Raw genomic sequence first — 12,573 nt, forward strand, 5'->3', positions numbered from 1 at the left:
GGAGCAGCGGCGTGTGCAGACGGCGTGGGAGGCTTAGACTCCGGCCGTGGCAGGAGAGGGACTGGCCTGGGGGAGCAGCGGCGTGTGCAGACGGCATGGGAGGCTTAGACTGGAGGTGCAGGGTGCGGGGATGGGTCCGGCAGAGTGTTAAGAGACAGATCTGGGAGTGAGTCTGGCTCTGCCAGCAATGAGGTTTATCACTTTGGACAGAGCTTTTAACCTTTCTGGGACCCAGTTTTCTCCTACAAAAGCATGAGGATTGAGCTATGGCATTTCTCAAAAGGTGACAACACCCACCCTGTAAGGTCACCTCTGTGAACAGAGGCCAGAGAGAGGGCTCCGCAGCCAGGTGAGCTTGGGAGAGGCACATACTGAGTCCACTCCTCGGGCATCACGGGGCAGGTGTGCACGGGGAGACCCCAAGGGGTGCAGCGTGGAGAGGCATGTCCGGCTCCCTTCACTTGGCACCTACCCCACCTACCTGAAACGACTCTGCATTAGCCTTGGGACACCTGTTGGCATCCCATGGGAGGTGGGAGGCACTGAGGTGGCTGCAGCCCGTGGTCTCTTTCCCACCCATTCCTCCCATGCCTCAACCCTGGCCCGGGGACAGGAACAGGCATTGATTATAGAAATGCGTGTCCATGCACTTCCAAGAACGCCAGTGATTTTAAAATAAGCATTTTCCTTCACATTCTTCTGATTAAAATAAAAGACTTAAATGTGTGAAGATAAAACAACAGCCATGGCTTTACACAGAAGGACTGGAGGGCCTGTGTAATTTCGCCGGCGGACGGGAGGGCCGCCCCAGCCCCGGGCTCCCCACGCCCACCCACCCGCCGCCGCCGGCATCCTTTGGTGGCTGCTGGGGAGACATGAAGTCAGTTTTTGTGCCACCAAATATCATTTTAAACACCCAGGATTAGCAGAGTGGTGGGAACATGCAAACAAACAAAATGCAAGCGCTGGTGAGACTGGTAATCATTTTTCTGTTTTGAACGTCACACAATCCTAACGTTTTTGTTTAAAAGTCTATGTTTTCCTTGTCCACTAATGCTGCGGTGTCTCCTCAAATATTTCTTTTCCTTTCCAAATCTACAGCTATCAGATCCCAGAGCTATCCACGGAATTCGTATTTCTCTGCTTATCACGGGCCCGCCCTTCTTTCTCTCTCACATCAATATTTTCCTTCTCTTAAACCAAAATACCTTCAGAACGTTACAGATGATTGGACGTCAGTGTTTCTGACAGAGCCTGTGTCTGTGAATGCGTGGCGTGACGAGCTGCTGGGGGCACCTGTGTTTCCCGTGGGCCTGCCCATCCAGGTGCCAGCAGCACGGCGGGCAGCTGAGCATCTCCCCCAGGACGGGGTGGAGCCTGGGTTCTGAGCAGCTCAGGCTCACTCCGCAGAGAAGGAAGCGAGGAGAAGCACGTCCCGGCCTCAGGACCCCGGCTGCGGGGGCGGGGCCGGCCTACCGTCCAGACACCTGAGCCGTGCTCCACTGTGCCATATAGTGTCAATTCCACGTCAGAGTGGCCTCAGCTTTGGACAATACACATGCAGCCATGTGTAACTGGCCAAAGAGGGCCGGCCTGGGACCTTTTCTGAGGTTGGGGACCCCCTCCCGTTCCTGACCTGCTCCCCTTTCCCAGGGTGTGTGCAGCCTGGCCTGCGCTCCCTGCCTGACTCTTCTCCGTGCTGGGCAGCAGTCGCTCCTTCGCCCGGTCACTGGGTCCTCTCCTTTCTCCTCTGTGCCCGTCCTGCTGGCATCCATGTTGCTCCCTGTTTCCTGCGGCGCAGCTGCCCCCCACGCAGTCTGTGGCCTCCGCTCCATCTCCGTCTCCATCTCCGGCTCCCCTCCTCCCACCCTCCTCTCCTCGTCCAGCCACCGCCGGCCTGTTCTGCCACTCCCTGCCCTGGGATTCCAGGGGCCCGTGTGAAGGGCTGCAGGGGTCTCCCTCTCATCCTGGAGACCCTGGAGACACCACCCAGAGCATCGTCCCCACCCAGCCCTCAACCCAACATCCTCCTCCCAGACCCCGAGGGGCTATCACCAGAGGCAGCAGGTCCCGAATGTCCGTTCCTGGCTCCTAAAGTCCAGGCACATGCACCCTGGCCATTTGGCAGTGGGGCTGCCTCGTGGTGTTGAGTAGGAGGCTGGGGGTCCCCCATGGAGTCAGGGTGCTACAGAGGAAGGGGGCCACGGGGGGCCACATGCCATCCCATGGAATCAGTAATCCTCACGCAAGATTCTTCCAGACACACAGCAACTGCGTGAGATGGAGCTTGCGTGCGGGAAGGGTAGCCGTCTCGTGCTGTCACGCAGCCCCTCGGCTCCCTCCTCAGCCTCCCTGTGATTCCGTTTCTCCTGTTTCCAAGCTCAAATGGTGCAAAGTGTCTTTGGCCACGAGTCCATGGGCTTGGGACAAGGCATCCGTGGTTGTACCGTAAGCCACGAAACTGAGTTTAGTGTAACTGGCTCTGTCCCCAGCCCAGGCACTTTCTGAATCCAAAACAGACTCAGAGGGACTGAGGCATCTGCCCGTGCAGGGCTGCGCGCTCGCAGGCGGGATCCCACCAGACGCCCGTCAGGCCACGCTCGCCGAGCAGCACCAGCTGTCCATGTGGCTGGGAGGGAGCTGGCTGCCTTGTTTCATGCGTCCCCGTTGGACCAGGGCACGAGCGCCTTTCGGGTAAAAGGTGCATGTGGTGTGTGTGTGTTCCAGGCAGCGTGACAGGGTTTGCCTTGGTGGCTCCAGCTCCCTCTCTTCCCACCTGTTCCACAACCACAGTCTGGTGTGGATGGTTACTCAGCTGCAGACGGCCCCCTGAAAGCCATTTACTGCGCGTGCCTGTGGACGCTAACGTAGGTGTCGAGGCCCTGACCGGGTCCTGGAGGCCCCCCACGACCCCCGCCCCGTGTGGGTGCCTGTGCTCCGCTCCGGCCGGGGGAATGGCTGGGTGTGCCCCGTCACAAGGACGCTCCGGGATGTACGTGAGCTCTCCCCTGCCTGGGACTCTCCTGCCGTCCCCAAACCTCTTCTGTCAGCACCGACGCTGCGTCTGCATCTCGGTCCTGCCCCGGTGCCTGGGCACTGGTTGAGCAGGGCAGGTAGGTGGGATGGCACACAACTGCAGCGGGCACCGCATCACGCCAATGTGCACGCGTTCACACACAGATCGCGCCAACGCGCACGCGTTCACACACAGATCGCGCCAACGCGCACGCGTTCACACACAGATCGCGCCAACGCGCACGCGTTCACACACAGATCGCGCCAACGTGCACGCGTTCACACACAGACAGGGACCAGAACTGTGGGGCCGTCCTAGCCGCCTTTCCCTTTTAACAGTCCCCCTTGAATCATGAAGCTGTGCACATCTGCACAGGGGTCCGGGGGTCTGGGGTCTCTGTGTCCATGCTGTCAGCACCTAAGCAGTATTTGGGGGTGGTCCAGCGATTGGTAGAAACTTTTTTCTATCAGGATATTCTGCGCAATTCCCTGTCTTCCTGGACTATGAGGGCATGGTGACTAAAATGACAGTCCTCATTTATACACTGCTATGTTTTGTTTAACTTGTATTTTTATAAGAATCTGGAGGCATCCAGTTTCTCCAAAAGAAGGATTTAGAATTTGTTCAAAGGAAAAAACCCTAAGAAATAGCTAGTTCGTTATGGTTCTGATCTACTTGATTTTCAAGTGAACATGCTGCAGATTTGCCTCCTTTGACCTCAGCGAAAGGTTGCAGCCGGAGAATATCATTTATCTGGAAGGTCCAAAAAAAACCCTGCTTATATTTTCATCGGTCTTCAGTTAGGATCATCCAGGAAAGGGGTGAGGTAAAAAGTGCTCCACACTGAATGCCCAGGACAGTGTGTGTGTGTGTGTGTGTGTGTGTGTGTGTGTGTGTGTGATGTGGGGTGTGGAATGTGTGTGTGTGTGTGTGAGCAGTGTGAGCTGTGAGTGTTCTGTGGTGTGCACCTGTGTATGATATATGTGTGTGACTCTGAATGTAGGTGTTATGGATGTGCAGGTGTGAATGTGTGTGTGTGTGATGTGGGGTGTGGAATGTTTGTGTGTGTGAGCTGTGTTTGTGTGTGCACCTGTGTGTATGATGTATGTGTGTGACCCTGACTATAGGTGTTATGGATGTGCAGGTGTGAATGTGTGTATGATGTGGGGGGTATTGCGTAATCATGTGCATGCCTATCTGTACATGTGCCCGCATATATAATGTATGACAGTGTGGGGTGTGGGTGTTGTGTGTGCATGCGTGATGTGGGATGTGTTGTGTGGGTGTGTGCGTCCCTCTGTATGTGTTTCATGTGTGTGCCTATGTATGATGTGTGTGTGTGTGCAGTGTGTGCTGTGTGTGAGTGTTCTTTGTGTGTGCACCTGTGTATAATGTGTGTGTGTGATGTGGGCTGTGTGTGTTCTGTAGGCATGTGCAGGTCTGTGTGTGCAAGGTGGAGGTGAGATATGCATGTTGTGTGTGTGATGTGGGGTGTGCATGTGTGTGCGCATATGTGACGTGAGGTGTGCATGTTTGGGCATGTGCATGCCTGTGTATGTGTGTGTGTGTATGTGTGTGTGCATCTGTGTGCATGTGCGCATGTATGACGTGAGTGGAATGTGCATATTCTGTGGGCATGTGCATGCCTTGTGTATATCTGTGTGCGTGCATGTATGATGTAACTGTGGTGTGTGTACTGTGGGTTGTGGGTGTGTGGATGTGTATATTTGTGTGCATGCCTGTGTATATGTGTGTGCGCATGCCTGTGTGTATATCTGTGTGTGTGCATGTGCATATGTATGGCATATGTGACTGGGGTGTCTTGTGCTGTGGGCATGTGGATATGTGTATATTTCTGTGGGTGCATGTGCATATGCATGATGTGAGTGTTGTGTGGTGCATGCATGCCTGTGTATGTGTGTGTGTGCACGTGTATATGCATGTGAATGTGCGTACATGCATGTGTGCATGCATGTGCATATGCATGTGTTGTGTGTGCATGTATGTATACGTATGTGTGTATGTGCATATACATGTGTTGTGTGTGCATATATGTGTGTGCACATATGCATATACATGATGTGTTGTGTGCATGCATGTGTGTGTGCATGTGCCTATGAATATGTGGTGTGTGCATACATGCAGGTGTATGTATGTGTGCATGTAGGTGCATATACATGATGTGTTGTGTGTGCATGCATGTGTATGTGCATGCATGTGCATATACATGTGTTTGTGCATGTGTGTGTGTGCATATGCATGTGTGTTGTGTGCGTGCATGCATGTGTGTGCATGTATGTGCATATACATGTATTGTGCGTGTGCATGCATGTGCATATACATGATGTGTTGTGTGTGTGCATGCATGTGTGTGTGCATGCATGTGCATAAACGATGTGAGTGTTGTGTGCGTGCATGCCTGTGTGTGTGTGTGCGTGCATGTGCATATACATGATGTGAGTGTCGTGTGCATGCATGCCTGTGTGAGTGCATGTGCATATACATGATGTGAGTGTTGGGTGTGCATGCATGCATGTGTATGTGTGTGTTCATGCATGTGCATATACATGTGTGTTGTGTGCCTGAATGCATGTGTATGTGTGTATGTGTGCACATGTGCATATACATGGTGTGTTGTGTCTGCATTCATGTGTGTGTGCATGCATGTGCATATACATGATGTGAGTGTTGTGTGCGTGCATGCATGTGTATGTGTGTGCATGTGTGTGTGCAAGCATGTGCATATACAGGATGTGAGTGTTGTGTGTGCGTGCATGCCTGTGTGCCCATGTGTGTGTGGCTGTATGCATGTAGCGTGCAGTCAGCTCCAAGAGGCATCCCTGAGACCCAGGTGTGGGGAAGGCTTGAACTATGTAGGGCACCCAGAGTGTCCTGACCACAGTTACCTTGAGCCAAGGTTTGCTCTGCCAGATGTGAGGGGCTCTAGCTGTGACCTCTGCCACCCAGTCCAGTGCTGGGGCCGCCTCTGCTGAATGAAGAGCTAGAAAGATGGGGTGTCTGTGCCCTTCAGAGCCCATCCTCCCACAGGGTGAGCTCCAGTCAAAGCAGAAGCACCCCAGCCTGGATGAGTGAGGAGCTCTGCATTCCTGGAGCACAGGAACTATTCCACGTCACTCCTTCTGGATTTGAAATCACCCCACTCATTCATTATTCGAATACGTTTAGTTAGGACCAGGCTTTTTTTCAGTTCCTCCAGAGGGTAGAGTTCAGAAAATTAGCTCATGCAAGTAAAAGCCCCTCTCTCGTGAACACTTGGCAGACGGCGTCATTACCTTCAAGGAAAAAGGAACACATTGCCTCCCTGCGTTTGCAAAGCCTCCGAGTAAAACTGTAATAAAACTTGCCGTGCTCCTCTGGTTATTATCCGTGAGCAGGCTGCTGGAAGCCACGCGGAAGAATGGCGGTCAGGAGATGGCACAATGGTCCCCCGGCACACCTCAACCCATCCGCGTTCACTCTCGTTTGCCTGGGAGGACGTGGTCTAGTGCCACGACCTGAGCCACACGGCTCGGTCAGCCAAGAGCCAGAATCCAAGAGAAATGAGGCAAGCCTCGTAATGAGACACCAGGGGCATATTCACCCGGCTTCCTTTAACTTCAAGTGGATTCTTTCATTGTGACAAATAGTTTTAATACTTTAATACAAATATTCTTTTAATGGCTTTCGTTTAATGGCTAACATTTTTTATCTAAAGCTTAAAAACAAAAAAAAACCTTTGTTGTCTTAAAAATGTATTTAACCAATGTATAAACTTTTAACCCAACAAGCCCTGAGTGGGTCAGAAAACAATGGTGAGAGCGATTCATGTTTGCCGAGCTGGGCACGGGGTGGTACCCAGGGCCACTCGGGTGCCAGTGAAGCATGCAGACCCTGGGGTCTGTGGCTCCCTCTCCAGTCCACAGCGCCAGAGAGGTGGGTCTTCCTGGGTGTCCCAGCCCAACCAGCGCTCACCGCCCCGGGGTGCTGGCCAAGGTGGCAGCCTGCGTACCTCCCTGTACATTCCCGACGTGACAACTCAAATTAAACCTGATCGTGCAGCAGAAGGTGGTGGCACTGAGTCCACTGCATCTCATCGTCACGTCGCTTCTTAGGTGGCAACGCCTGAACTTCTCTGTGGACTCGCACTCTGTCCCCAATAGCCGTTGTTAAAGTTCCTTTCTTCCCTTCCATCTGGATTTCCTTTGCGTGTGCTCTGACCCCTCGACTGTTTGCAGGCTTTTTTTATTTGAGCATCACACCCACTGGGCCTTTCTGTTCACCTGGAATTTAACATGAGTTAGCTGCACCTTCACATTATCAGCAAAATTGGATTTTTCAAGAGAGAATTCTATTTTAAATGCACTAGAGGGAGCTTTCCATGCAGTGGAGGCTTTAAATGAACCCTTTCACACTCAGCAAAGCCTTTCATCAAGTGAAGAGGGACACACGCCCACCCTATCCCACCCTGCCCACCTAGCAGGTGCTTATCAATGCCGGCGTGGTGCCCCCTGCTCTGCCGGGCCGCACCCGTGCTCAGGAGGACACGAGACCAGGCAGCACCCAGCGCCTGGCCTGAGCCCACCCGCCAGGGTCTGTCCCTCATGAAAGATCTCACGCATGAGTTCTGTTAGAGCTTCTGTCTCCACCACACTTCACATAATGAGTTCTTCTTAATTCTAGCATGCACGAAGCAGGAGCCATCCACAGCAGACAATTATTTTACGTGAGAAACCATTACTGACCTAATGTTGGTGCCGTGCACTTTTGCGGCATTAACGCCGCTGCCTCCGCTGTTCGGCTGTGGTTTCAGGCTCAGTGTGATTCCGGGGCATGTCCCATGTTGTTTTCTATCTCAGCACGGTTCTCCCGTGTTCTCTGGGGATGACCTGGCAAGGCTTCTCCTTTTTCTCACTTTTCCTCACTGAAAGGGAGCCACGATGTAGTGAAATAAGAGCCTTGACCCATCACATTTCGTCTGAGGACCCTACGGCGGCTCCGGGAGGCAGCCATCAGCAGTGACCGTCTCCAGAGATCACGGCACGCGGAGGAAGAGCCCCTTCCTCGCCTCACCTGCTGCAGCTCCTGACGGCTTCATGGCTCAGCCAGAATTCAGTGAGGGACAGTACGGTCTCCCAGGATCCCACACTACTGTCATCGCACAGATAGCCCTTCAGAGGATGTTGCCATGGAAAATCGTTCTAAAAAAGAAGTTTCAGGGACTAAAGAAAGTTCCGTACCCTAAGCCACCTAAAGGAGAGAGGCTTTAACTCAGATGAACCCTTAATGTGACATCTCGGGAGGGCCGAGAGCTCCTTGTCTCGAATCAGACTATTTCTACCACACCTGCTCCTCCTGAGGTTCATGACTCCTGTGACAGAAGCTGAGGGGTCCCCATAGAAGCTGCCACTGTCCTCGTGCCTGGAAGGCGTCAGAGAACATAACGGATTGAATGTCACTCTCTCCTAGAAGGGTTTGCTCAGGAGATCTGTGAAGTCACCTGAGCATCAAATGTGTTTTGTGAATTCCAGGTAATCATGCCTCGTCTCACTGGACACCCCCCCGAACCCTGGAAACAGGAGGAAAGCCCCTCAGAGGTGAGGTGGTCCGTCCAGCTTCCCCGCCACACCCAGCATAGGCGTGCAGAGCGGAAACCCACACCTCAGCTCTGAAGCCCGAGCTTCCCTGTGTCACCCAACACACTCAGCATCTGACAGCAACTCCAGCACTCCTCCCTCTAACTGGCCTTTTTTTGTGTGTTGGAAAAGTTTCTTAAAAGCCAATAGGCATCTTATGTTTTTAATTACACAAGACTGGCTGTAACACATTTTGTGTATTAGAACCTGGCTTCCAACCCAGCAGCGCACCGCCGAAGACAGACAGCGTGCTCTAAATGTGGGTGTGAGGCTGCAGCACGTGGGGCTCCCTGGCTCTGCACCTTGGCCGTCCCCACCCACATGGTCAGGGCCAGCGTCTCACTGAGGTCAGCGTCGGGGGTGTGAGGAGTTACGAGACCCGTGTTTGATGGAGCCTGCACCTTTCCCAGCTTCCCAGCAGTTAGTAACACGGCCAACAGCTTCCACAAAGTTACTTCCCTTCTCAATGAGAGGGCAGGTTTCCTTGTACGTAGAAATACTTTGTCATTTTTATCAGGAAGCTATTTAGTTATGTTCTTGCTTTTACACGTGGCAATTAAACAGCAAACGTCTTGCCATTGCTTCTGGATGATTTCTAAAGAGCCAATCAAGCAGAATGTGGGGTGTGGGGTGTATGTGGGTGTGGGGTGTATGTGGGTGTGTGGTATGGGGTGTGTGGTCTGTGGTGTGTGTGGTCTGTGGTGGGTGTGTGGTGTGGGGTGTGGTGGGTGGTGGGTTGTGGTGTGTGACGGCTGTGGCGTCTGTGGTGTGTGGTGGGTGTGTGGTGTGTGGGGATGTGGGGTGTGTACTGGGTGTGGGGTGTGTACTGGGTGTGAGGTGTGTGGTGGGTGTGTGATGGGTGTGGGGTGTGTGCTGGCTGTGGGGTGTGTGGTGGTCGTGGGGTGCATCTGGCTGTGGGGTGCTGGTAGCCAGTGGCCTTCCTTGGGGTGAGCCCCCTCTGTGGTCTGTGTTTATTTAGCCTGAGCTCTTTGCCGACTTGAGGTGCTTGAAAGATGCTGTGAATTGAGCTGGCTTCTCCTTCTACCTACAGTCGTGGCTGCTTTCACATTTAAATTGCAGCAAAGTTCTAGGGACAGCGTGTCCAGAAGCCACAGCTCCTAGCAAAGTTACAGTCACAGGTGCAGCAGACGATGCAGGGCTTTTCTGAGATTTTTTTGGCTGAAGCACAAATGTTCGTGCCGTGGAGCTGAGACTAACCTCGCGCTCTGCGTGTAGGGACTTGATTTTCCTAAGACAAGCTTGTCTCGGAGAGGCCTCCTCTGCGTCATTTCTGCTGTGATTCTGCTGGGGGCCGTGGGGAGGTGAAGGGAGGAAGCGGCTTCCTCGGGCGCCACCGTCGTGGCCGCGGGAGGGGTCCTTCGGCTTCCTGCCTTCCTCGCTACAATTTAACAAACTGACCCGTTTGCGTCAGGCTGTTTTAATTGTATGAATTTCCTTTAAAAAAAGATTGAGTTTACTGTGGGCTTGTCGACTTCTGAAGCCTCTGGACACCCAAAGAGGAGGAGTGCAGCGAACCCGTGCACCAGACCCGGCCTTCTGCCCGCATGAGCTGCCAGCCCATCCCCGGCGGCCCAGCTCACAGGGGCTGCCCCAAAACAGCGGCCCCTTTCCTGCTGCAGAGGCTCTGGCTTAAAAGGCAGTGGCCCTCATGGTGTTCCCTGCCCTGGAGAATGGGGTCCTTTGGCCAGGGGATGGGAGCTGGAGGGACAGCCAGCTTAGTCCCAACAGTGGCTCCCATCACCATGAGCCTGGCCCCACCCAGCGGGGGTGCCAGTGTCTCTGCCTCTGTGCTCAGGGGTGGAGAGGTGGGGCCGGTGGGACAGACGGGGCGGGTGGGGCGGCCCTCTTGTGCCTGGCCTCCCTGGTGGAGGGCTGCAGGGCTGTCCTGACGGCCGGATTCTCCGTGCAAACACGACATTTGGCCCCAAGGCGTGTCCTCCCCGGGCTCCCCGCCACCCCTACCCTTCCTCCTGTCTGCCTGCAGCTCTGAAGCAGACCCTGTGGCTTGGAGGTGCTTCACAGGCACCCACTACTCTGCGGGGATGATCCTCCTGGAGCCCAAGCCCCCACTGGCTTCTTGGTTACCACCCTGGGAAGCCCACAGGGAGAGGAAACTGAGGAGCCCCAGGAATTGTAAACCCGCTCTCCTGACTCGCTGGGTGAGGAAAGTGGTGTGCGCCCAGGTCATGGCTGGAGAGAAAGGCCCAGAGCCTACCTGACTGCCGGCCCCCCAGGGCCTCCTCAGATCCTCAGCCAGCACCATCCTGCCGGTGGTAGTCCGGGTTCCAGTGAGAGCAGCCTCCTTCCGCCTGTGGCTTGGACAAGCCGCTGGTGGTGTCTGTTTCCTCACAGTTCTCGGTTCACCATGTTCGGTAGAGGTGAGGTGAAGTGCCCGGCACCCACGTGGGTTTCCCCGTGGGACCCTGGCCCGCTTCTGGGCCGCCTCCTCTCCTCACCCTGCACCTGTCTGCGTTTCTCACCCTGGCGGCTGTGTCCTCTCTGCCCTCTCAACTGCCACACGCTGGAGAGGCTGGAACCCTGTCTGCTCATCATCCTTCTATAAAGAACCTAGCAAGATGGAAAGGCAAGAATATGTGTTGGATTAATTATAAGCTTAAAATTTTAAACTGAAATCGTCTGACGTGCGTGTGGCCGGCGTCACCTGCCGTGAGAGAGGTGCCGTCTACAGGAGGATGGAGCTTTCGGTGACCTGCCAAGCTGGGAGAGTAGCTGCCTTCACCTGGGCCCAAAATGTGGAACCCTCGAGTTTAAAAAGCCAGGAATTCGATAGTTAAAGGTCAATATTAAGGTTGAGTCGATTAATGTAAATTGATCTGATTTTTCACTTCTTTAAATTAAAATAAATCCTATGCAATCAGAATCAAAGTGATTCCTGTGATTTACTGCGTCCCTAAAGCATCACACAGAAAGAAAAGCGGTGGAGCCTCGGTCTCCGATGGCGACAGCCCGCTGTTGGTGAGAATCTATGCGGGCGCCGTGTATCCGCTGTTCAGCCCAGCTCTCTGGAGTTCATGCTAATGAAAGCCGCCCCTGCCTTGGTCCTCTGTGTGAACACTGAAGCTGCAGCGGCTGCCAGGCCTGCTGAGGGATGAATGGAATCATTTTCAACTGGCCTCTCAGCCCGGGGGAGCGTGGCTGGCAGGAGATTGACAGGTGCGCGTGGATTATCTCGTGCTCTGAACTCAGCCCAATTTGTGGTTTGTTGCAGGTGCTAAAGAGATTGATATCGCCGCGACCCTGGAGCACTTGAGGGACCAGAGACCCGGCATGGTCCAGACGAAGGTACTGCCTGTCCCTCCCCTGGGACACGGGCCCACTGAAGGCGCCTCTCTGCGGCGTGTGCCTGGGAGGAGTGCGGGGGGGCCTGGTTAACACGAGCTGCATGCCGATTGCTCTGCTCTGGCCGGCCTCGTCCGCGCCCGTCCCGCATGGGCGGGGGCACATCTGGGGCCCAGAGGTCCACCGGCGATACCTGCAGCCCCTCCGATGCAGCCCGTCCCACGTCGCAGGAACTCGATTCACCGGCACTTTCCGTTCCTAGATTAGGGGGTCGGGGGGAAGGCGGCATTTTTGTAGAAAGAGGGTGATGATACAACGTTCTGGGCTCCTGAGCACTGCCCGGCCTCCCCGGGGCCTGCGCCGTGTGGGTGCCCCAGGACACAGCTTCCTCCCGCACCGATTCGCTCACGCTGGCTGAAGAGGCCAGTTTGCAGACACAGGGAGATTGTCACGAAAATCTCGGGTGATTTTGTGAAAGTTCTTTATTAGTCTTGGGTCACTATATTTTCTTAGGTTTTTGGTTTGTTTTTAGACAGGGTCTCGCTCTGTCGCCCAGGCTGGAGTGCAGTGGCACGATCTTGGCCCACCGCAACCTCAGCCTCC

The 12,573-nt window shown here is 54.4% G+C and overlaps 1 protein-coding gene across 2 annotated transcripts in view; it reads left to right on the forward strand.

Annotated features, from left to right (window-relative positions):
• The window catches only part of PTPRN2 (protein tyrosine phosphatase receptor type N2), a 1,009,572-nt gene that overhangs the window by 987,499 nt on the left and 9,500 nt on the right, over positions 1-12,573 (forward strand). For both annotated transcript variants that reach the window (XM_017519415.2, XM_037735320.1), the window contains one exon: positions 11,900-11,973. In XM_017519415.2, the coding sequence (XP_017374904.1) occupies positions 11,900-11,973 (74 nt within the window). The remainder of the gene's footprint in view (positions 1-11,899; positions 11,974-12,573) is intronic.

The sequence above is a fragment of the Cebus imitator genome, unplaced genomic scaffold (assembly GCF_001604975.1).
Source record: "Cebus imitator isolate Cc_AM_T3 unplaced genomic scaffold, Cebus_imitator-1.0 Scaffold20, whole genome shotgun sequence".
NCBI classification, from domain to species: Eukaryota; Metazoa; Chordata; class Mammalia; order Primates; family Cebidae; genus Cebus; species Cebus imitator.